This window comes from Panthera leo, chromosome B3, assembly GCF_018350215.1.
Source record: "Panthera leo isolate Ple1 chromosome B3, P.leo_Ple1_pat1.1, whole genome shotgun sequence".
Taxonomy (NCBI): Eukaryota; Metazoa; Chordata; class Mammalia; order Carnivora; family Felidae; genus Panthera; species Panthera leo.
Window position 1 is genome coordinate 27,246,238 of NC_056684.1, and position 25,122 is coordinate 27,271,359.

The 25,122-nt window shown below is 40.7% G+C and overlaps 1 protein-coding gene across 1 annotated transcript in view; it reads right to left on the bottom strand.

Annotated features, from left to right (window-relative positions):
• Window positions 1–25,122, bottom strand: part of OCA2 (OCA2 melanosomal transmembrane protein) — a 473,528-nt gene that overhangs the window by 159,169 nt on the left and 289,237 nt on the right. Inside the window, exons 21-22 of the mRNA XM_042941271.1 lie at window positions 20,084–20,177; window positions 5,134–5,227 (exon numbers count right to left, since the gene is read on the bottom strand). Coding sequence (XP_042797205.1) covers window positions 5,134–5,227; window positions 20,084–20,177 — 188 coding nt within the window. The remainder of the gene's footprint in view (window positions 1–5,133; window positions 5,228–20,083; window positions 20,178–25,122) is intronic.

The window sequence follows — 25,122 nt, forward strand, 5'->3', positions numbered from 1 at the left end:
ACAGTCCAAAATCTGTGGAATGCAGCAAAAGTAGGGGATTCTAAGAGGGTTCTGTGATGGTGGTTTATAGTCATATGGGGTTACCTCAAGAAGCAAGAAAATCTCAAGCAACCTAACATTACACCTAAAGGAGTTAGAAAAAAAATCCCAAAACAGTAGAAATAAGGAAACTATAATAAAGATTATAGCAGAAATAAATAAAAACTAAAAATACAATAGAACAGATCAATGAAATCAGGAGTTGGCCATGAAAAAGATCAACAAAATTGATAAGTCAGGCTCATAAAAGAGAGAAGGAGGGGAGGGAGGGAATGAGAGAGAGAAAGAGAGGGCTCAAATAAACAAAATCAGAAATGAAAGAAGAGAAATAACAACAAACACTACAGAAATACAAAGGACTGTAAGAGAATATTATGAAAAATTATACACCAACAAAATGGGCAGCCTAGAAGAAATGGATAAATTCCTACAAACATATGACCTCCCAAAACTAAATCAGGAAGAAATAGAAATTTTGAACACACCAATCACCAGCAATGAAATTAAGTCAGCAATCAAAAAACTCCCAAGAAACAGAAGTCCAGAACCAGAGATCTTCAAGATGAATTCTATCAAACATTTAAAGAAGTTAATACCTATTCTTCTCAAGCTATTCCAAAAAAATAGAAGAGGAAGGAAAACTTCAAAATTCATTCTATGAAGCCAGCATTCCCCTGATACCAAAAGCAGATAAAGAAAGCAATCTTGAAAACAAACAAACAAAGCTGGAAGTAACACAATTTCAAATTTCAAGTTGTATTACAAAGCTGTAGTATCAAAAAAAGTATGGTAACAGCAAAAAATAGACACAAAGATCAATGAAATATAATATAAAGTCAATACTATAAAGCTCCTTCAACAAAGGAGGCAAGAATATGCAATGGGGAAAAGATAGTCTCTTGAACAATTGTTGGGAAAACTGGACAGCTACATGCAAAAGAATGAAACTGAACCACTTTTTTATACCATACACAAAAATAAACTGAAAATGTGTTTAGTCATAGATGTGAGAACTGAAAATAAAAATCCTACAAGAGAGCACAGGCAGTAATCTCTCTGACATTGGCCATAAGAACTTATTTCTACATATGTCTCCTAAGGCAAGGGAAGCAAAAGCGAACTATTGAGACTACATCAAAATAAAAAGTTTCTACACAGCAAAGGAAGCAATCAACAAAACTAAAATACAACCTACTGAGTGGCAGATGACTTATCCAGTGAAACATTAGTATCCAAAATATATAAATAACTTGTAAACTCAATACTCCGAAAATTAACAATCCAATTAAAAAATGGGCAGAAGACATAAATAGACATTTTTCCAAAGAAAACATACAGATGGCCAACAGACACATGAAAAGATGCTCAACATTATCAGGGAAATGCAAATCAAAACCACAATGAGATATCACCTCACACTTATCAGAATAGCTAAAATAAAAAATATATAAGAAAAAATAACCACAAGAAACAAGTGTTTATGAGGATGTGGAGAATAGGGAACCTTTGTGCGCTGTTGATGGGAATGAAATTGGTGCAGTCACTGTGAAAGTCAGTATACAGTTTCCTCAAAAAATTAAAAAATAGAACTAGCATACGATCTGGTAATGACACTACGGAGTATTTACCCAAATAATATGAGAACACTAATTCAAAAGGATATATGCACCCCGATGTTTATTGCAGCACTATTTACAATAACCATAGTATGGAAGCAGCCCAAATGTCCATGGATAGATGAATGGATAAACAGTATGTGTTATATATATACAATGAAGTATTATTCAGCCATAAAAAAAAGAATGAAATCTTGCTATTTGCAACAACATGGATGGATCTAGGAAGTATAATTCTTAGCAAAATAAGTCAGTCAGAGAAAGACAAATACATTTGATTTCACTCATATGTGGGATTTAAGAAATAAAACAAATGAACAAAGGGGGTAAAAAGAGACAAATCAAGAAACTATAGAGAACTAACTAATGGTTTAAGAGGGAAGGTGGGGGAGGGGAGGGGTGAAATGGGTGATGAGGGTTAATGAGTGCACTTGTCATGATGAGCAGAGAGTGATGTATGGAAGTGTTGAATCACTATATTGTATATCTGAAACTAATATAACAGTATATGTTAACTATAATGGAATTAAACAGAAAAACTTAATTAAAAAACCATTCACTTAGCCAGCAATTTTATGTCAGGAAGTTTATTTTCAACTAGCAATAATGAAACAAATTTTTATCTGTGAAGATATTCAACACAGCATTAATTATGATAACAAAGAATAGGAAGCAACCTATATGCCCAACAAAAGTAAAATAGTGATATATCCATATGTTGTAGGTATAAACATATCCTATTTTGAAAGAATAACTAATGACCTGGTAAGATGTTCCAATATATGTTGAAAAATGAAAGGTAAGACACAATGAGATTAAAATTTTTGTTAACAAATATTTATGTATCATGAGAGGAAGAGAAAATGGAAGAAAACACCAAATTTTGATTAGTGGTTATTTCTGGGTAGCAAAATTATGAGTTACTTGTATATTTTATTCCTTTACTTTTACATTTCCCTTTGGATATATATTCATATAGTCATTAAAAATGGGATTTTTTATTAAGAAAAATTTATATTTATTTATTTTGATAGAGACAGAGCACAAGTGGGGAGGGACAGAGAGAGAAGGAGACATAGAATCTGAAGCAGGCTCCAGGCTCAGAGCTGTCAGCACAGACCCCGACGTAGGGCTCAAACTCACAAACCTCAAGATCATGAGCTGAGCCAAAGTCGGATGCTTAACTTCATGAGCCACCTAGGCACCCCCCAAAAATAGTAATTTTTTTAATAAAGTGGGAAGTCAACATTTTGCACTGTGTATCATAGGTAACCACCTTTTGTGAAAGAAATTTTGAAATTAGGTAGATAAAAGTCCATTTAATACATTTGTAGCTTCAAACCAAGAATTTTATGCAAATATGGGCTGAACAATTAGATGACCATTTATGAGAAAACTGCTCTGATTTCTGAGCAGCAAGGACCTGACAAGAAGAATGATCAGAGGTGGAACCAGACAGAAAAAAGATGTGGCTCTTGAACATTACTAACCAGAGAGATATTTTTTCTCCATCTAAGAAGGTGGATGCCATTGTTAAGGCCACTAGCTAAAGAGGTTTTGGAAGAGAAACCTGGCAGTCTTGCCCCTGTCTTTCTGAGGCTCCCAAGCTACTAAATATTATCCTAGCTTTCACCACTGTAACTCTGTACACAAGGGGCACATATTGGAAAGTTCAGTGTGCAATACATCACCTGCTGGAGCTAAACCCTGGGCTCTATGCATGATCTGAGTGGCTTCACACCAACCTTTTAGTCAAGCAGATGTCCTGATTATTATTTCAAAGTTACACTGGAGAAAATATCAGACCAGGGTGTACTGTTGCCCTAAAAATCCTTTAATCTTTTATGATATTAATACCAGCCCTCTCAAGCCTACTTGTGAGACCAACCAGTGTTGTTAAATGGCCATGAGAGTCCCTATATTGAGTCCAGCCATGGTTGTCAGCAGGTAGAGGGCCAGGGTATCACATGCTTGGCTCACAAAGGAGACCAGGGACATTTGAATGACAGCCTTGTTTAAGTGATAGGATTATTTCTTTTATGCTTAGCAGAGGAAGATGAACTCTAACAGGAAGATGGTGGTAAAGTGATAAGTTTCTGATCCCATCTCTTAGTAGTGGGGGCAACAATGTGCCAGAGTCCTCCTGAGAGGAGAGCACATTCAGTATCCCCACATCTCATTGTCCAGCCTCGTCCCTCCATCCCATGCCCAAGTCTTCCAGGAGTTTTGATTAACTAATTTTAGTGTCTGAGTAAAACTGTCAAGAATTACTAGTCACTCATAAACAGAAGTGGCCAGTATAAGTCTGCCAAAAGTCAGCATTATGCACAGAAATTGATGTTGGTTCTTACCAAGGTATGACAGTGGAGTTTTATCCCAGGCCCAGCCCAGCCAAGTAGTGTCCTGCAGAAGCCCAAGGTCACAGTCTCCATAGGCTTCAGGTCACTCTGCCTCTCAGGCAGAGCTACTGTTTCAAGTCTTAAGCAGGTCTGGTTCTGAGAACCTTCACTGTGCATACATGAACTGTGAGTTTACAATCCAAGAACGTCAACAGAAATCTTGTTCAACACCAAATGTCAGTTCATTTTAGCAGCACCATTTTTTGGAGCTGCCAATGGCCATTCTGCCCATTCACCTACTTTCAAAGTGCAGTGATGCCATATGAAAACAGGCACGCAGGGAGTTAGGACTCCAGCATGGGCCCTGCTCCTTTGGAGCACCTTTTCCTTTGTAGGAGCAAGCATTGGCTGTTTTTCCTCACCCAGGGCTTCATCTCTGTGCTGCCCTCCTGATAGGTGTCCACACATGAATGCGTGTTGCCAGGCTGCCACTGTCTGCAATATTCCTGGGTCCTTTCAAGTACAAGATTTTTCACTGGACAATCTGGTAGGAGGTCTACAGATTCTCATTAGGCAGCCCATCATTGATAGTCAAGGCACAATTCCCAGTTGGAATTTTCAAGAGAACAACATAAAATACCCAGGAATCCCACAACCATTTATTGACCCCAAGAGTCAATCTTATTCAGAATACCTGAATCATGCTCTGTGTTATGAAGCTAATCTCAGCAATAAATTTTTTTTTTAATTTTTTTTCAACGTTTTTTATTTTTTTATTTTTGGGACAGAGAGAGACAGAGCATGAACGGGGGAGGGGCAGAGAGAGAGGGAGACACAGAATCGGAAACAGGCTCCAGGCTCCGAGCCATCAGCCCAGAGCCCGACGCAGGGCTCAAACTCACAGACCGCAAGATCGTGACCTGGCTGAAGTCAGAAGCTTAACCGACTGCGCCACCCAGGCGCCCCAGCAATAAATTTTTAATGTGTGTTTTCTTTTAGCTAAGCTCACCTAACACTAACATCTCTCTAATTGCTAAAAACATGTTTATCCTAGTGCTTAACAGTACACATTGCTATTTTTTTAATTAAGTGAGCTTCAGGATCAAATAAACAGAAATTTAAAATGAGCTTTAAAATACCTGAAAAATTCCATGAAAGAGAAGCCATATCCATGCTGCTCAGCAATTCCTGCACAGACTACATTTGACGATGCTCCAATCAGTGTCCCATTACCTGTAATCAAAATTTTTAAAGTAAAATAAAATTTCAGTTTATCTTAGTAGTATGTTTCTGTTACCTTTTGTTCTGCAATATTCAGATCATCTCACAGGCTTTTGATTTGATGATTACTTTACAGGTACTATCAAAGTGATTGCTTTACAAATATCTGCAGAAACAAACAAAACACTGACAACCAGAAAATAAATTTACTGCTTATAAATACTGAAATTCATTCACAGATAGGACTATGACTGTTCTATGTGATAGAAAAGAGGAAATGTTAAGGAGAATTGGTAAATCAGTGTGGGACGTGGTGGCTTTTGTTTACATTTTAAAGGAAAATGTAAGACAGGCTAACAACTCTAGGAGAGAACAGGTGTCTTCAGAGCAGTAGAATGGGATCTCAGATAAGAACCACCTTCCTAAATCCAAGAGGCACAGACAACTCCCTTCAGACATAACTTGAATCGATCTTCTGCACAACATATCACAGTGAAACTGGAAAATACAAGGATAAAGAGAAAATTCTGAAAGCAGCTAGGGATAAACGTGCTCTACATATAAAGGGGGACCTATAAGACTCGTGATGGATCTCTCTACTGAAACTTGGCAGGACAGAAAGGAATGGCAGGAAATCTTCAATGTGATGAACAGAAAAAATATGCAGCCGAGAATCCTTTATCCAACAAGTCTGTCATTCAGAATAGAAGGAGAGATAAAGGTCTTCCCAAACAAACAAAAACTGAAGGAATTCGTCACCGCTAAATCAGCCCTACAAGAGATCTTAAGGGGGATCCTGTGAGACAAAGTACCAGAGACATCGCTACAAGCATGAAACCTACAGGCATCACAATGACTCTAAGCCCATCTTTCCATAATAACATTGAAGGTAAATGGACTAAATGCTCCAACCAAAATACATAGGGTATCAGAATGGATAAAAAAACAAGACCCATCTATTTGCTGTCTACAAGAGACTCATTTTAGACCTGAGGACACCTTCAGATTGAAAGTGAGGGGATGGAGAACTATTTATCATGCTACTGGAAGTCAAAAGAAAGCTGGAGTAGCCATACTTATATCAGACAAACTAGACTTTAAATTAAAGGCTGTACAGAGGGGCCGGACGGAGTGTTTTCAGACAGCAAGTGGGACTTGACATCTGGAAGGTTATAAGCTAACAGCTCTTCTCGGAGAACGGAAGGGCTGGAGAACAATGGGAGGGGGAGTTGTTGAGCCCCGGACACAGAGCTCAGCTTGGCGGGGAAAAAAAGGCGCTCACCAGCGCCATCTCCCTCACCCATCCCCCAGCCAAAATCGCAAAGGGAACCAGTTCCTGCCAGGGAACTTGGTTGCACCGCGCAAACACCGAACACTGTGCTTCTGCGGATCCATTCCTCTGGCAGATCTGACTCCCTCCCGGTGATGCAGGGCCCCTCCCGAAGCGATCTCTGAAGGAAAAGAGAGCTGAGCCTGCCCCTCCTGCCCCTGTGCACCTTGCTGATCCACCCCAGCTAATATGCCAGATTCCCCAACACCACAAGCCTGGCAGTGTGCAAGTAGCCCAGATGAGCCATGCCACCCCACAGTGAATCCCGCCCCTAGGAGAGGGGAAGAGAAGGCACACACCAGTCAGACTGTGGCCCCAGCGGTGGGCTGGGGGTAGACATCAGGTCTGACTGCAGCCCCGCCCACCAACGCAGTTACTCCAGACAGTACAGGGGAAGTGCCCCGCAGTCCCACACCACTCCAGGGACTATCCAAAATGACAAAACGGAAGAATTCCCCTCAGAAAAACGTCCAGGAAATAACAACAGCCAACGAACTGATCAAAAATGATTTAAACAATATAACAGAAAGTGAATTTAGAATAATAGTCATAAAATTAATTGCTGGGCTTGAAAACAGTATAAAGAACAGCAGAGAATCTCTTGCTACAGAGAGCAAGGGATTAAGGAACAGCAAGGAGGAGCTAAAAAATGCTATCAATGAACTGCAAAATAAAAAGGAAACAACTATGGCTCGGATTGAAGAGGCAGAGGAGAGAATAGGTGAACTAGAAGATAAAATTATGGAAAAAGAAGAAGCTGAGAAAAAGAGAGATAAAAAAACCCAGGAGTATGAGGGGAAAATTAGAGAACTAAGTGATGCACTAAAGAGAAATAATATACGCATAATTGGTATTCCAGAGGACGAAGAGAGAGGGAAAGGTGCTGAAGGGGTACTTGAAGAAATAATAGCTGAGAACTTCCGGATCTGGGGAAGGAAAAAGGCATTGAAATCCAAGAGGCACAGAGAACTCCCTTCAGACAAAACTTGAATCAATCTTCTGCATGACATATCATAGTGAAACTGGCAAAATACAAGGATAAAGAGAAAATTCTCAAAGCAGCTAGAGATAAACATGCTCTAACATACAAAGGGAGACCTATAAGTCTCGTGACTGATCTCTCTTTTGAAACTTGGCAGGCCAGAAAGGATTGGCACGATATCTTCAGTGTGCTAAACAGAAAAAATATGCAGCTGAGAATCCTTTATCCAGCAAGTCTGTCATTTAGAATAGAAGGAGAGATAAAGGTCTTCCCAAACAAACAAAAACTGAAGGAATTCGTTACCACTAAACCAGCCCTACAAGAGATCCTAAGGGGGATCCTGTGAGACAAAGTACCAGAGACATCACTACAAGCATGAAACCTACGGACATCACAATGACTCTAAACCCATATCTTTCCATAATAATACTGAATGTAAATGGACTAAATGGGTCAACCAAAAGACATAGGGTATCAGAATGGATAAAAAAACAAGACCCATCTATTTGCTGTCTACAAAAGACTCATTTTAGACCTGAGGACACCTTCAGATTGAGAGTGAGGCAATGGAGAACTATTTATCATGCCAATGGAAGTCAAAAGAAAGCTGGAGTAGCCATACTTATATCAGACAAACTAGACTTTAAATTAAAGGCTGTAACAAGGGATGAAGAAGGGCATTATATAATAATAACAGGGTCTACCCATCAGGAAGAGCTAACAATTATAAATGTCTATGCGCCGAATACAGGAGCCCCCAAATATATAAAACAATTACTCACAAACATAAGCAACCTTATTGATAAGAATGTGGTCATTGCAGGGGACTTTAACACTCCACTTACAGAAATGGATAGATCATCTAGACACATGGTCAATAAAGAAACAAGGGCCCTGAATGATACATTGGATCAGATGGACTTGACAGATACAATTAGAACTCTACATCCCAAAGCAACAGAATATACTTTTTTCTCAAGTGCACATGGAACATTCTCCAAGATAGATCACATACTGGGCCACAAAACAGCCCTTCATAAGTATACAAGAACTGAAATCATACCATGCATACTTTCGGACCACAATGCTATGAAGCTTGAAATCAACCACAGGAAAAAGTCTGGAAAACCTCCAAAAGCATGGAGGTTAAAGAACACACTACTAAAGAATGAGTGGGTCAACCAGGCAATTAGAGAAGGAATTTAAAAATATATGGAACAAACGGAAATGAAAATACAACAATCCAAACGACTTGGGATGTAGCGAAGGCAGTCCTGAGAGGAAAATACATTACCATCCAGGCCTATCTCAAGAAACAAGAAAAATCCCAAATACAAAATCTAACAGCACACCTAAAGGAAATAGAAGCAGAACAGCAAAGACAGCCTAAACCCAGCAGAAGAAGAGAAATAATAAAGATCAGAGCAGAAATAAACAATATAGAATCTAAAAAAACTGTAGAGCAGATCAACGAAACCAAGAGTTGGTATTTTGAAAAAATAAACAAAATCGATAAACCTCTAGCCAGGCTTCTCACAAAGAAAAGGGAGAGGACCCACATAGATAAAATCATGATTGAAAATGGAATTATTGCAACCAATCCCTCAGAGATACAAGCAATTATCAGGGAATACTATGAAAAATTATATGCCAACAAACTGGACAACCTGGAAGAAATGGACAAATACCTAAACACCCACACTCTTCCAAAACTCAATCAGGAGGAAATAGAAAGCTTGAACAGACCCATAACCAGCGAAGAAATTGAATCGGTTATCAAAAATCTCCCAACAAATAAGAGTCCAGGACCAGATGGCTTCCCAGGGGAGTTCTACCAGATGTTTAAAGCAGAGATAATACCTATCCTTCTCAAGCTATTCCAAAACATAGAAAGGGAAGGAAAACTTCCAGACTCATTCTAGGAAGCCAGTATTACTTTGATTCCTAAACCAGACAGAGACCCAGTAAAAAAAGAGAACTACAGGCCAATATCCCTGATGGATATGGATGCAAAAATTCTCAATAAGATACCAGCAAATCGAATTCAAAAGCATATAAAAAGAATTATTCACCATGATCAAGTGGGATTCATTCCTGGGACGCAGGGCTGGTTCAACATTCGCAAATCAATCAATGTGATACATCACATTAATAAAAGAAAAGAGAAGAACCATATGATCCTGTCAATCGATGCAGAAAAGGCCTTTGACAAAATTCAGCAATGTTTCTTAATAAAAAGCCTTGAGAAAGTCTGGATGGAAGGAACATACTTAAAGATCATAAAAGCCATTTATGAAAAGCCCACAGCTAACATCAGCCTCAATGGGGAAAAACTGAGAGCTTTTTTCCCTGAGATCAGGAACACGACAGGGATGTCCACTGTCACCGCTGTTGTTTAACATAGTGTTGGAAGTTCTAGCATCAGCAATCAGACAACAAAAGAAAATCAAAGGCATCAAAATTGGCAAAGATGAAGTCAAGCTTTCACTTTTGGCAGATGACATGATATTATACCCGGAAAATCCGATAGACTCCACCAGAAGTCTGCTAGAACTGATACATGAATTCAGCAAAGTTGCAGGATACAAAATCAATGTACAGAAATCAGTTGCATTCTTATACACTAACAATGAGGCAACAGAAAGACAAATAAAGAAACTGATCCCATTCACAATTGCACCAAGAAGCATAAAATACCTCGGAATAAACGTAACCAAAGATGTAGAAGATCTGTATGCTGAAAACTATAGAAAGCTTATGAAGGAAATCGAAGACATAAAGAAATGGAAAAATATTCCCTGTTCATGGATTGGAAGAATAAATATTGTCAAAGTGTCAATACGACCCAAAGCAATCTACACATTGAATGCAATCCCAATCAAAATTGCACCAGCATTCTTTTTGAAGCTAGAACAAGCAATCCTAAAATTCATATGGAACCACAAAAGGCCCCGAATAGCCAAAGTAATTTTGAAGAAGACCAAAGCAGGAGGCATCACAATCCCAGACTTCAGCCTCTACTACAAGCTGTCATCATCAAGACAGCATAGTATTGGCACAAAAACAGACACATAGACCAATGGAATAGAACAGAAACCCCAGAACTAGACCCACAAACTTATGGCCAACTAATCTTTGACAAAGCAGGAAAGAATGTCCAATGGAAAAAAGACAGTCTCTTTAACAAATGGTGCTGGGAGAACTGGACAGCAACATGCAGAAGGTTGAAACTAGACCACTTTCTCACACCATTCACAAAAATAAACTCAAAATGGATAAAGGACCTGAATGTGAGACAGGAAACCATCAAAACCCTAGAGGAGAAAACAGGAAAAGACCTCTCTGACCTCAATCGTAGCAATTTCTTACTTGACACATCCCCAAAGGCAAGGGAATTAAAAGCAAAAATGAACTATTGGGACCTCATGAAGATAAAAAAGCTTCTGCACAGCAAAGGAAACAACAAACAAAACTAAAGGCAACCAACGGAATGGGAAAAGATATTTGCAAATGACATATCGGACAAAGGGCTAGTATCCAAAATCTATAAAGTGCTCACCAAACTCCACACCCGAAAAACAAATAACCCAGTGAATAAATGGGCAGAAAACATGAATAGATACTTCTCTAAAGAAGACATCCAGATGGCCAACAGGCACATGAAAAGATGTTCCACGTCGTTCCTCATCAGGGAAATACAAATCAAAACCACACTCAGATATCACCTCACGCCAGTCAGAGTAGCCAAAATGAACAAATCAGGACACTATAGATGCTGGAGAGGATGTGGAGAAACGGGAACCCTCTTGCACTGTTGGTGGGAATGCAAATTGGTGCAGCCACTCTGGAAAACAGTGTGGAGGTTCCTCAGAAAATTAAAAATAGACCTACCCTATGACCCAGCAGTAGCACTGCTAGGAATTTACCCAAGGGATACAGGAGTACTGATGCAGAGGGGCACTTGTACCCCAATGTTTATAGCAGCACTCTCAACAATAGCCAAATTATGGAAAGAGCCTAAATGTCCATCAACTGATGAATGGATAAAGAAATTGTGGTTTATATACACAATGGAGTACTACGTGGAAATGAGAAAGAACGAAATATGGCCCTTTGTAGCAATGTGGATGGAACTGGAGAGTGTGATGCTAAGTGAAATAAGCCATACAGAGAAAGACAGATACCATATGGTTTTATTCTTATGTGGATCCTGAGAAACGTAACAGAAACCCATGGGGGAGGGGAAGAAAAAAAAAAGAGGTTAGAGTGGGAGAGAGCCAAAGCATAAGAGACTCTTAAAAACTGAGAACTGAGGGTTGATGGGGGGTGGGAGGGAGGGGAGGGTGGGGGATGGGTATTGAGGAGGTCACCTTTTGGGATGAGCACTGGGTGTTGTATGGAAACCAATTTGACAATAAATTTCATGTATTGAAATAAATTAAATAAATAAATAAATAAATAATAAACAAACCAAATAGAGATCAAGAGACAAAAAAATAAAAAGAAAGAAAGAAAGAAAGAAAGAAAGAAAGAAAGAAAGAAAGAAAGAAAGAAAGAAAGAAAAAGAAAAAAAAGAACCACCTTCCTTAGGATTCCAGGCCCAGACCCTCAAGAGAAAACCCTGACTGTCTGTTGATGGAAGGATGGATGCAAACAAGTGGGATAATTAAATGCCTCTCTGGGTGAGCCTTTCTGACGGTGTACAAGATCTGTGTGAAGTCATAACCTACACATGCATACATACTGGTTAGGTCTCATGGAGAGGGATGTGGTCCAAGACGAGCCCCCCTTCATCACTACTGATTCAGGGAAGAGTGAATTTGTTTGATGAAATTGATCATCATCTTTTAACCCCTAATCTCAGAGGTCAGGGCTCAAGAATAGGCACATTACCCAGGCTCAGCCAGTTTTGTTCAGTTCTAACATGTGTGCATAAACCACCAAGGAAAAGGCTGTGTTTCCTAAGGACTAGTGAAATTTGAGACACAAATCTGGAACTTCCTACTGCCTGTTGACACAAGGAAGCAGCCTCTCTGAGACTTCACAACATAAGTAACAGCAGAGCAGGAGAAGGAAAACCAAGGGTTGAGTCTTGGCTGCAAAAGTTCAGCCCCTAAGTGCTCTCTTTTCTGAGAATCCAATAACATATAATCTCTGCATCTTCCAGAGTGCTGAGTATGGAAAGAAGTACAGAATAAATAACCTCAGAGCAATGTGGCCTTCTGGATTTTTCCACTAGAGGAGGCGCACAGCCTGGGGCTCATTCTCCACGACAGGCACTTGCAGATGAAGTGTCAGTGCAAATGACACTCAGCTGAATGCACATTCCTCCTCCTTCCTTCCTTGCAGTCCTATCCTCTCATTGAAACACACAGGCAACAAAACCACCTGTCAAACATGCAGCCTAGACTGCTTGTGCAAAGGCTAGTGAAGGCAAGCTCAAGCTTCATCTCACTCTCTCTGTTTCTCTTCTATAGACAATTTAGACTGGTTTTTTTCAGTGAAAACCTTTGACATCCATTTATATGCTTGCTCAAAAGATGAAGACTTTGGATCTTAAGAACACAATAAAATCCTTCAGGGTCTCCCCAGCACCCTGAAACCACCAAGCCCAAGCCTTGTGATGGCAAGACCTCCTTGAGATTAGCCCCACTCTGCTTGTGGTCACTGTGTTTCTTATATCCCATTTTTGTGACAGTCCACTGGTTTCTCAGTGCATTCAGAGTATATGGCACTACCAAGAGTAACAGGAAGGGCAGTGGTGGCTTTGCACATGACAGAGAAGGTCATGACACACTGACACCAGTCTGCTGTGCACAGAACAGACTTTAGGGTGGTGATAGAGGAAGCGGGGAGCCTGGTTGGGGGACATGCCAGGCTACAGGTGATACTGGCTTGCTCCAGGTGGTGTGGGAGGCAGACCAATGCTCCCCACTCCCACTGCAAAGAAGCCCATGCCTTAATCCTCAGGACCTGTGGTTATGTCATCATGTTACCCTGTATGGCAAAGGTGACTTTGCAGAAGTAATTCAGGTAATGGACCCTAAGAAAGGGTGACTATCTAGGACCCTAGATTCACTAGGTGGACCCATTGAATCACATGAACCCTTAAAAGCAGAAAATTTTCTCCAGCTGAAAGCAGAAAAGAAGCCTCAAAGGGAGAGTCGGAGATATTCCAGGGGCTCAGAGAGAACCCGAGGAGGGGTGGGGGTGGTAGAATAAATGGGGTGGGGAGAGTCAGAGAGATCATAGTGGGGTCAGAAGGATCCCAGGAAAGATCTGAAAGGGGAGGGAGGTATTCCCACCACGAGCAGGATTCCACACATTGTTGCTAACTCTGAGATTTGGGCCCAAGTTCCAGAATGAGGAGGCCTTCTGGAGCTAAGGGCAGCCCAGCTTACAACCAGCAAGGGATGGGGACTCAGTCTTACAGCTGCAAGGAACTGGATCCAGGCAACAATCTGAGTGAGCTCAGAAGCAGACCCATCCCAGAGCTACCAGAAGGGAGCACAGCCTGCAGACACTTTAATCTTGGCTTCATGAGACTCTAAGCAGAGATCCATCTGAGCCACCCTTACCTGGAAGATAAGAAATATGAGATAATAAATCCCCTAAGTTTTTCTGTGTGTTACAGTAGTGATAGAAAGCTCATTCAGGTGATTCCAGGATTCCAGGACCATTCTGAAGACCTCTTGTGTTTCAGACATCTGCTAGAACTGAGTCTATTTCCATGTCAATTCTGACGTCTGTCTCTACTCCTCTCCCTGATTTACATTAGCTTCTTGCTAATTTCCCAATCCTAGACAGCTCTCCCTTCCATCCCAGTAGGCCACTCTCTGTGGAAAAACCAGCTCATACCCTCTTGGGGCTCAGGGAGTACATGTTCTTGGGGAGACAGGACAGACATACCACGTAGGAGATGCATAGCAGGCATGAGATCACAGAGGCCGAGAGAAATGTTCAGAGGGCCAAGTCCACCAGGCCGTGGCCAGATAGTAGTGCTGCCCTGAAGAAGAGGAGATTTAGGAGGCAGCAAGGAGAATGAGAAGGAAGAACCAGCTTCAACAAGACCTGGATGTGGGGTGAGTTGTACTGGAGAAGTATTTGAGAGGGACAAGACCAGATGTCTTCTCAGTGTCTACTCAGGATCAAAAGCATTCTAAAGGCTTGGAGTCTCATCTTCATCATGATCTCTGAGGTTCCCAGTGTCCCCATGAAGAAACAGGCACAGAAAAGCAACATGCTGAAATGTTGGGGCTGAGACGTGAAAAGCCCAGGACTAGAACCAGCTGTTTTGACTCCAGAGAAGGATCAGAGAAGGCAAGATTCAGTCTGCATGACATATACCTGAGGCCTTTCTGTAGAAAGTCATGCAAAGCATCTGAAGGTCTTGAGCAGGTGGTGAAATACGAATTCCACATCAATTATGGCTTTAGACAGCCTCCTCTTGGTGTGTCACACTGACATATCCCATCACCCTGACAGCCAGCTGGCTCCTGCTCTGGGTCAGGAGACCCACCAATGAGATTCCACACCCTGGCAAGCTATCCTGTCCTGCAAATGTTTCCATGTCTACCAAGGTTGTCCCCACAGGGAAGCCCATGATCCTCAGAGGACCCTGCCTACCAGTCTCCATTGCAGGGCACATACCTCAGTGCCTGGACGGTGCCTGCCCTGCCATTCCCAAACACTGCTACTCCAGGACTTAACATGGAGAGCTCTGCTTCTGGATTGCATGGAGCTTAAACACGTGATCCAGGGGCACATTCAGCAACCTATGTGAGCTCCAAAACTAAAAAGCAATACTTTTCTTCTCTCCTGTTAGGGATTCATAATTGAAAAAATACCCTTTTTTCCAGTTAAGATGGCATTCCCTAGATCAATAGCATCTCATCATACTGGAGTTGGTATGAATTCCTCAACTGCAATGTGTCACTTGCCAAAAAATGAAAGGCCCTCCTGTTGCCAAGGTGCACTGGCTCAGTAGGTAAATTTGTTCCTGAACAATTCCAGATTCGGGGAATGGAAGGGAAGGGAAAGGGCAGCAGCTTGGTCTTCTGGCTGCATGACAACTTGGGCAGGAATAGGAGGGCTGGGTGGGGACAGAGAGGTAAAGTGAAGAGCCCCATGACTCAAACTCTTTCCTTAGAGGGAAGATGAGACAGAGAAATGAACAAGGGCTGGGCTGATTTCTCTCATGTATAGCAGTTGCTCAGCTTTTGTACATTTCACTCCTATCCACCTTTTTAGGAATGTAGCACGGATGGCACAATGGGGATTGCTATTCCACAAAAGCCCTTTTTGCACTGGGATATGTCTTCACACCCTGGCCTCCTTCCCCCAGACCTGCCTTTCAGTCATCCCTTTGCATTCAGCCTCCTTAATGCCTTGTAAACTGGAAGGTGGTGCATTAATTTATTAAATTTCTTTTAAGAATGTTTTCAACTATGAGTAACAGAAAACCTAGCTAACACTGGTTTACATACAAAGGGAAATAATCTCCTCCCTTGTAACAAGAAGGCTTGGGGCAGAGGTCTGGAGAATTAGTTCAGTGTCTCATAAGTAATGTCAGAGGCAGGTCTTCATAATTCTCTTGGCCTCAGCCTCCCATCACAGATGGTTTTATGGTTGTTATATCTAAGGTTGGAAGCGTGAAGAGGAACTGATACCAACACATTTTTATCAGAAGGGCAAAATCTATGTCAACAGGCTCCAAAACAGGTTTCCCTCATGTCTTATTGGTCATCAAAATGAGACAAGCAGAGTAGATGAGCTACCAGAGCAACTATTACAGTAGAGGGACACAACAGAGAAGAGAGTGGGAGCAGTGTTGGGTCAGCCAGACCATAGGTCCTGCACAAACATTGGAAATAGAGTATATCAGTGGGCATAGTGGAAAGAATGCTTGATTTTGTTCTGAAGACCTCCATCGAAATCCAAATCTGCTAAGCTGTATAACCATGAGTAGTCACTGACCAGCTCTGTTATAGCGATTAAAATGGTTTGGGTTGTAAGGAAAAGAAGATGCAAAACAGGAAGGTGTTGGTAATATAGGTGTTATGACAGGGAGTCAAAAGTGGGGCAAGTCAGGACTCATTGTTTGTTTCAGAGCTCAGTTGCATTGTCCAGGACCATTTATTTCCACCTGTGTGCTCTGCCACTCATCAACACTGTCTTGGCCCCACACTCAGGCTGGAAATGACTCCAGGTATCTCATTACCACATGACAGGGGACAGTATCCAGAGAAAGAAGTAGGACCAGTCTCTTGCCTAAGGTTTGTTCTCAGGATCAGGGAAATCATTACCAAGATCCCCTCTATACCCACAGAATAACTCCCTCATGTCTCCTTGACTCAAATGTCTTTGACACAGAGCAAGAATCCATCTGGCTATCTCTGACTCATTATTACTGGGGAAGAAATGTAGGGGAGACATGTGAATAAAATGAGGACAGTCACCACTTTTCCTGGGCATCTCATAGGATAGTTGGGGTTCACATAAGGTTAAGAATGTGAGGATACTATTCAGATGCCAATGGTTGTTGCAGCAATTTAATAAGATGCTAACAGACTTTTGATGGTATTCCATGTATGGCATGGGTTCCATGTGGTAGAGAGAAAGAGGTCTTAGGTGTCACTACTGTGGATTCCAAGTTCTTAGATTTACTAGTTGTATGACATTGGGCAAGTTTCTAAGCCTCTTTGAGTTCTAAAATTTCACAAAGACGGCATTTGTATGTATGCACTCATGTAATGCTTTTACTCTGGAAAATTTGCTTCTATTATTTCTTGGATAAATTCCTTCTTTCATTTCATTCTGTCCTTCCTGAGATTTTTCTAGAAGTTAAATATGGGATTTCCCATAATGAACTTTATGTGTATTATTTTTCTTCTGTAATTTATTCTTTGACTTTTGCCTCTAGAATCTGGGCTATTTGTTTGATTTTATTTCTGTCAGCCTACCTATGTTTATTTCGCTTAGTAATTATGGATTTAATCAATTTTTCCTCTGGCTTTTCCCTTTTTTTATTCTTGTAATTGAGATTTTATTTTGAGGTAATTTTACCTTCATATGAAGTTGTAAGGAATAATATAAAGAGATCCCATGTACCATTTACCAGTTTTCCTCAATGGTAATAGAATTCAAAACCATAGTACTATGTCACAATCAGAATACTGACATTGATACACTCAATATACAGAAAATTTTCATCAACACAATGATCTCTCCTGTTACCCTTTTATAGCCATACCCACTTCCTTCCACCTTGCCCTGTACTTAACTCCTCACCACCACTAATCTATAACTTTAGATTCTTCATTCTATAACTTTATAATTTCAAGAATATCATATAAATGGAAACACGGAGTCTGTAACCTTTGAGATTTACTGTTTTCACTCCACATAATTCCCTGAAGATTCATCAAGGTTGCCATGTATGTCAATATTTCATTTCTTTTTATTGTTGAGTAGCATTCCATGGTAGGGATGTAACACAGTTTATTGAAGTACATCTGGTTTGTTTCTACCTTTTAGGTATCACAAACAAAGCTTCCATAAACTTCCATAAACTTCCAAGCTATAAATGTAGCTTCCTACATTTGTATGTAGGTTTTGGGTGAATATAAATTTTCATTTCTCTAGAATAAATGTCCAGGAGTGCAATTGCTGGGTTTTATGATAGTTTCAAGGTTTAGTTTTTTTAAGACATTGCCAAACTCTTCTCCAGAGAGATGGTACCATTATATAGCCCCAATGATAATGTATAAGTGTTAAAGTTTCCCCACATACTTGTCAATATTTGGTGTTGTTACTATTTTTTATTTTAGCCATTCTTATAGGTATGTGATGATATCTTATTATAGTTTTAATTTACATTTCTCTAATGGCTGATAACATTACACATCCTTAAAAATGGTAAAAAATGTCAATTTTATGCCGTATACATTTTTCCACATTTTTCAAAAAAGTAATTCCAAACCCTGAGTCAATGAGAGAGGGTCCCTGACAGAGTAAGTGTAGAGTTAACACTCAGTACAACTGGGTATCTGCAATCGAGGAACAAGTATCATTCAATGACCAGAGCTACTAGGGTACAAAGATTCCAAGGCTTAATATATTTATGATTCATTACAGCTGTGTTCCTGCTTTAAGAAGGAGCTCAGTCAACAAATGTTTATTGATATTTTAGGTTAATAGCCATATAAATGGTCCATGTTAAATTCTGTCCTTGATAATATCATCCACATTCCTTCTACATGTTCTGGGGAATCAGCACTACCTAGAGGCTTCTCACTGCTTGAGACCTGGCTCAAAACTTTCTTCTCTGGAGAACCTTTTCTGACTTTCTCTCTAGTCTCTCTCTCTCTCTCTCTCTCTCTCTCTCTCTCTCTCTCTCTTTCTCTCTCACTCTCTTTCTCTGATGCTCCCTCAGCACTCTATGCATACTGCCATTAGAAGACATATCTGTTTAAGGTGTTACCTTAGCTTAGGTGACCATCTCCCCAGTCAAGAGCACAGTGTCAGGTTATAGCAGAGGCTCAGGAAGGTTTCATGAACAAAGTCCCACAGAAAGGACACATTTCCAGGTTACTCTTGTTCTGTTTCTATCACTGATGTTAAATGTAGCTGTGAACACAATTATTGCTTTTCCTGGGGTTAATGCTTAAATGGGGGCATTTTAACAGGTGTGTAGTCTCATAAGAACTTGAGATCTTGGCTGCTGAATTAGGTGAATTGGCTGTCTCCAGAAATCATAGCACTTCATTGAATAACATTAATCCCCCTTTGTTAACAAAGAGATAAAATAAATGGAAAGTTATTGATTTAATAGTCACAGATCAATCAAAGAACAAAGCACACTGGATTATCTAAGCATGCCTGGATAAGAGAATAAAAAGTTAAAATGTATCTTGTGTGTTTATATAAGATTCTTCAAAATCCTCTTTTGTTCCCAAAAGTGATTAGGCCTCCTAAATACAAGAAGGACTCTAATACAGCTCCCTCAAAAGATTATCAAAGCCCTTCTGTTTGCTTATCAGAGGTCAGTCTCTCCTGACACTTTCTCTAATTCACCTTTCAATTTCTCCAAAGGACAATACCCCTTTCCAAAAAAGAAAAATCTTTAATCTTTCTTCTTACTCTTAGGTTAGAGTCTCTAGTTCTTTGCTTACCCACTCATCACTTCTTCCCTAACCCCTTACAGAGGGAATAAGACTGCAACTTAAGATGACTTCTGATTCAAAATGTTTCTAAATATAAACCACATCTGTGTGGGTACAGTGTGGATGCAGCATGGGAGCACATTCACTTTGAGATGTCAATAATGATTGTCCTCAGGTTGCCAAGTAGGAATGTCAGGAGAGAGTAGGAAGTGACAGGCCTTGTAGAGAAACAAAACAGTTCTAGAATTGGCTCAAAGCTGAAGATGGGTTTCCACTCTGTAAATCATCCAGACTCTCCTTAATATACTTTCAATTTGGCATGTACTAACCATCACTTCACGCTTACTACAGCATTAGCAACCCCTTCCCTCCATGCATCAGTACCCCCTTACCTCCCAGGCAGGCGCCAAGAGCCAGGGCATACATGAGTGGTGGTGCAGGCAGGCTGACCTCGGGGTCTTGGCTGAGGTTCAGGAGTACAGGAATCTGTAGAGGAAAAGAACACTAAAATCATATCCATGGAAGCCCAGAAGAGCTTCCCATAGTGTGATTGACTTGCAAGATCCAAAGCATTTTTTTCACAAACTATAAGAAGCATCGGATGTTCAAAAGGAAACCAAAGTAAACTTCAGAACCTACAAAACCTTGAGTTTGAGCCCGCTGGTATGTTTTTGTTTCCACCTATATGACCAGCTAACTGGTCCTCTTTTTCCTCAGCTACCCTGACTACTGTTGTGGATCTTAAATGGGGTACCATCCTATAGAACCTCCTACAGTGGCTGGGACCATAACTGTAACTATCTAACTAGCATTTCTTAGCCCTGCAGTGGACTAAGTCCTATACTAACTCCATGCACATATAATTTTATTTAATCTTCAAACATCCTTCTGGTGTATTTGTTATTCCTTCAATTGATAGATGAGGAAATCAAGGCATGGAGAGACCCATATTTTATAAGTGGCCAAACTGGAACCTGAACACAGTTCTCTGATTCCAAACTGGTAAAGTTGTGCTAAACCACTTCACACCAGTGTCCTCTGGGCAGTATTCCCAATCCTGTTTATGTTAATTATATGATAACAGTTATCATAATCAACAATCAGAAAGTAGAATTCTCTAGTCAATCATTCACATTTTGACAAAGATAAATTTCACATTATTGTAATCAAAGAAACATGTAGTAGTTGTAAAGTTTCTGTAATGAATTTGTGTCCCAACAGCATGCCCCCTTGTGGCTCTTGTTGCTAATGTAGGAGAAGGAACTGGGAGTAGGGGGTGGATTGGAATGTAGCCATGAGGTCTGCTTCCAGTTCACTTAGGGGGAATGTCTATGATGTCACTGCTAGGCATCTAAAGGCAGCCCATGAGATGTTACGGAGGGACCCTTGGACCTGTTGTCTCAGAGCAGTTGCCTTGTGTAAATGTCTTTAAAGAGATGGAGAAGGAGAGTTCCATTGGTAAACCATTCAAAAAACATTTCCCAAAGTCACAAGCAGAAAGCTGAAACCAATGTGGAGACATATAAGTGACATGTGATTTCATTGCAGTAGAGAATCAGGGGACGGCAGAACCATGCTCTGGTAGGTAACAGGTCACCTGATATCATAAAAAGTAATGCCTCATTGTTTATCTAGGAAGAGTGGATCACTCCCTTGTCTTTATCCCTGCAATAGGACTTCATGTGTACACTTCTGCAGTGGCCCCCAGGGGGCAGATGGATCTACTTTCCCACCCCAACTGACACTGGGCTTAGCCCATGGCTTGCTTTACCAAAAATAGGCAAGTGGTCTAGAAAGAAGCATCCCACATTACTGCAAGCCTCTCCAGAGCTTCGGGTTCAGCCATGAGAAGAGCATGCATTAGGAAGTGCTACTGATCTATGGACTCGCCAGAAGGAAGACACATTTAGGGGGCCCCATGAGCCCCAGCAGAGCACTGACCAGAAGGCTGTAGTCAACCTGCGACCTACTCACCTACTGTATACACTCCTCTCTGCTAGACTACTGCATACACTCCTACTGCACATGTTGCTCTGCCAGCCCTGCATACATCTCTCCAGATTTGCCTTGTAAGGTCTGAGAAAGAGCACTTACTGTTTGTTGGATCACAAGGGGCGTTTTGAAAAGCTCACTTTTTCATTTTCAGTAGCCCCAAATATTTACTGGAAGATAAATGAGTAACATCCTGGGAAATCTATCTGATGCAGAAACAGAAACTCCTGACACAGGGGGCCCCTGAGCAGATTTCACAGCATGTTTCACTCTTTGATTTTGTTGTCTCATAATGAACCCAAATGTTATAGATGCAGTTTTTAACTTGAAGTTTTGGTTCTTTGGAGGAGCAAGCAAAGGGCAGCTTCTCACAGCACTTGGGCGTCTCTCCTCTGGAACTTTCCCTTACTTTCCCAAAGTGACTGATTTTTTTTTCCAATATATGAAATTTTTTGTCAAATTGGTTTCCATACAACACCCAGTGCTCATCCCAAAATGTGCCCTCCTCAATACCCATCACCCACCCTCCCCTCCCTCCCACCCCCCATCAATCCTCTGTTTGTTCTCAGTTTTTAAGAGTCTCTTATGCTTTGGCTCTCTCCCACTCTAACCTCTTTTTTTTTTCTTCCCCTCCCCCATGGGTTTCTGTTAAGTTTCTCAGGATCCACATAAGAGTGAAAACATATGGTATCTGTCTTTCTCTGTATGGCTTATTTCACTTAGCATCACAGTCTCCAGTTCCATCCATGTTGCTACAAAGGGCCATATTTCGTTCTTTCTCATTGCCATGTAGTACTCCGTTGTGTATATAAACCACAATTTCTTTTTTTTTAATGTTTATTTATTTTTGAGAAAAAGAGAGGCAAAACATGAGCAAGGGAGGGGCAGAGAGAGGGAGACACAGAATTCAAAGCAGGCTCCAGACTCTGAGCTGTCAGCACAGAGCCTGACACGGGGCTCGAACTCACAAACTGTGAGATCATGACCTGAGCCAAAGTCAGAGGCTCAAATGACTGAGCCACCCAGGTGCCCCTAAAAGTGTTTTTTTAATGTTTATTTACTTTTGAGAGAGAGAGAGAGAGAGAAGTGAGGCGGGGCAGAGAGAGGGAGACACTGAATCTGAAGCAGGCTCCAGGCTCTGAGCTGTCAGCACAGAGCCCGACATTGGGCTAGAACTCACAAACTGTGAGCTTATGACCTGAGCTGAAGTCAGATGCTTAACAAACTGAGCCACCCAGGTGCCCCAAAGTGTTTTATTTTGAAACCTTAATGCTTCTTCATTTGGAGTGTTACCCTTTAAATATGAAATGGCTTGTGATTATTATATGAGTAATTAAAATGTATAGTTTTTTTGGAAGTTCTATCTCCTATCTCACTCTGGCTTGGAGGGCCCTCAAAATGTCATTTATATTTATTATATATTATTTTTTGAAAACACCCTTCATTTGGAGGGTGTAAGTTGAAATCTCATCCTGAGCCTTTGATCCTAATTTCTTTTTTTTTAAATATATGAAATTTATTGTCAAATTGGTTTCCATACAACACCCAGTGCTCATCCCAAAAGGTGCCCTCCTCAATACCCATCACCCACCCTCCCCTCCCTCCCACCCCCCATCAATCCTCTGTTTGTTCTCAGTTTTTAACAGTCTCTTATGCTTTGGCTCTCTCCCACTCTAACCTCTTTTTTTTTTTCCTTCCCCTCCCCCATGGGTTTCTGTTACGTTTCTCAGGATTCACATAAGAGTGAAACCATATGGTATCTGTCTTTCTCTGTATGGCTTATTTCACTTAGCATCACACTCTCCAGTTCCAACCACGTTGCTACAAAAGGCCATATTTCATTTTTTCTCATTGCCACGTAGTATTCCATTGTGTATATAAACCACAATTTCTTTATCCATTCATCAGTTGATGGACACTTAGGCTCTTTCCATAATTTGGCTATTGTTGAGAGTGCTGCTATAAACATTGGGGTACAAGTGCCCCGAGGCATCAGTACTCCTGTATCCCTTGGGTAAATTCCTAGCAGTGCTATTGCTGGGTCATGGGGTCGGTCTATTTTTAATTTTCTGAGAAACCTCCACGCTGTTTTCCAGAGCGGCTGCACCAATTTGCATTCCCACCAACAGTGCAAGAGGGTTCCCGTTTCTTCACATCCTCTCCAGCATCTATAGTCTCCTGATTTGTTCATTTTGACCACTCTGACTGGTGTGAGGTGATATCTGAGTGTGGTTTTAATTTGTATTTCCCTGATATGGAGCGACGTTGAGCATCTTTTCATGTGCTTGTTGGCCATCCAGATGTCTTCTTTAGAGAAGTGTCTATTCATGTTTTCTGCCCATTTCTTCACTGGATTATTTGTTTTTCAGGTGTGGAGTTTGGTGAGTTCTTTACAGATTTTGGATACTAGCCCTTTGTCCGATATGTCATTTGCAAATATCTTTTCCCATTGTGTTGGTTGCCTTTTAGTTTTGTTGGTTGTTTCCTTTGCTGTGCAGAAGCTTTTTATCTCCATAAGGTCCCAGTAGTTCAGTTTTGCTTTTAATTCCCTTGCTTTTGGGGATGTGTCGAGTAAGAGATTGCTACAGCTGAGGTCAGAGAGGTCTTTTCCGATTTTTTATGACACATTATGCCCATAGCTTACTCCCATCATCACATATAACACATACCTTCTTCCTCCACCACGTTGGGACCATATTCTCTTGTCCATATTCATTTGTGTCTTTTTTTCAGACATTTAAATTTTATTTTTTATTTTTTTTAAAACTTACATCCAAATTAGTTAGCAAATAGTGAAACAATGATTTCAGGAGTAGATTCCTTAATGCACCTTACCCATTTAGCCCGTACCCCCTCCCACAACCCCTCCAGTAATCCTCAGTTTGTTCTCCATATTTAAGAATCTCTTCTGTTTTGTTCCCCTCCCTGTTTTTATATTATTTTTGTTTCCCTTCCCTTATGTTCATATGTTTTGTCTCTTAAAGTCCTCATATGAGTGAAATCATATGATTTTTGTCTTTCTCTGACTGACATCCATGTAGTTCCATCCATGTAGTTCCTCCAGTTCCATCCATGTAGTTGCAAATGGCAAGATTTCATTCCTTTTGATTTCTGAGTTACACCCGATTGTGTATATATACCACATCTTCTTTATCCATTCATCCATTGATGGACATTTGGGCTCTTTCCATACTTTGGCTATTGTTGATAGTGCTGCTATAAACATGGGGATGCATGTGTCCCTTCGAAACAGCACTCCTCTATCCCGTGGATAAATGCCTAGTAGTGCAATTGCTGGGTCGTAGGGTAGTTCTATTTTTCATTTTTTGAGGAACTTGCATACTGTTTTCCAGAGTGGCTGCACCAGCTTGCATTCCCACCAACAATGCAAAAGAGATCCTCTTTCTCTGAATCCTCGCCAAATCTGTTGTTGCTGGAG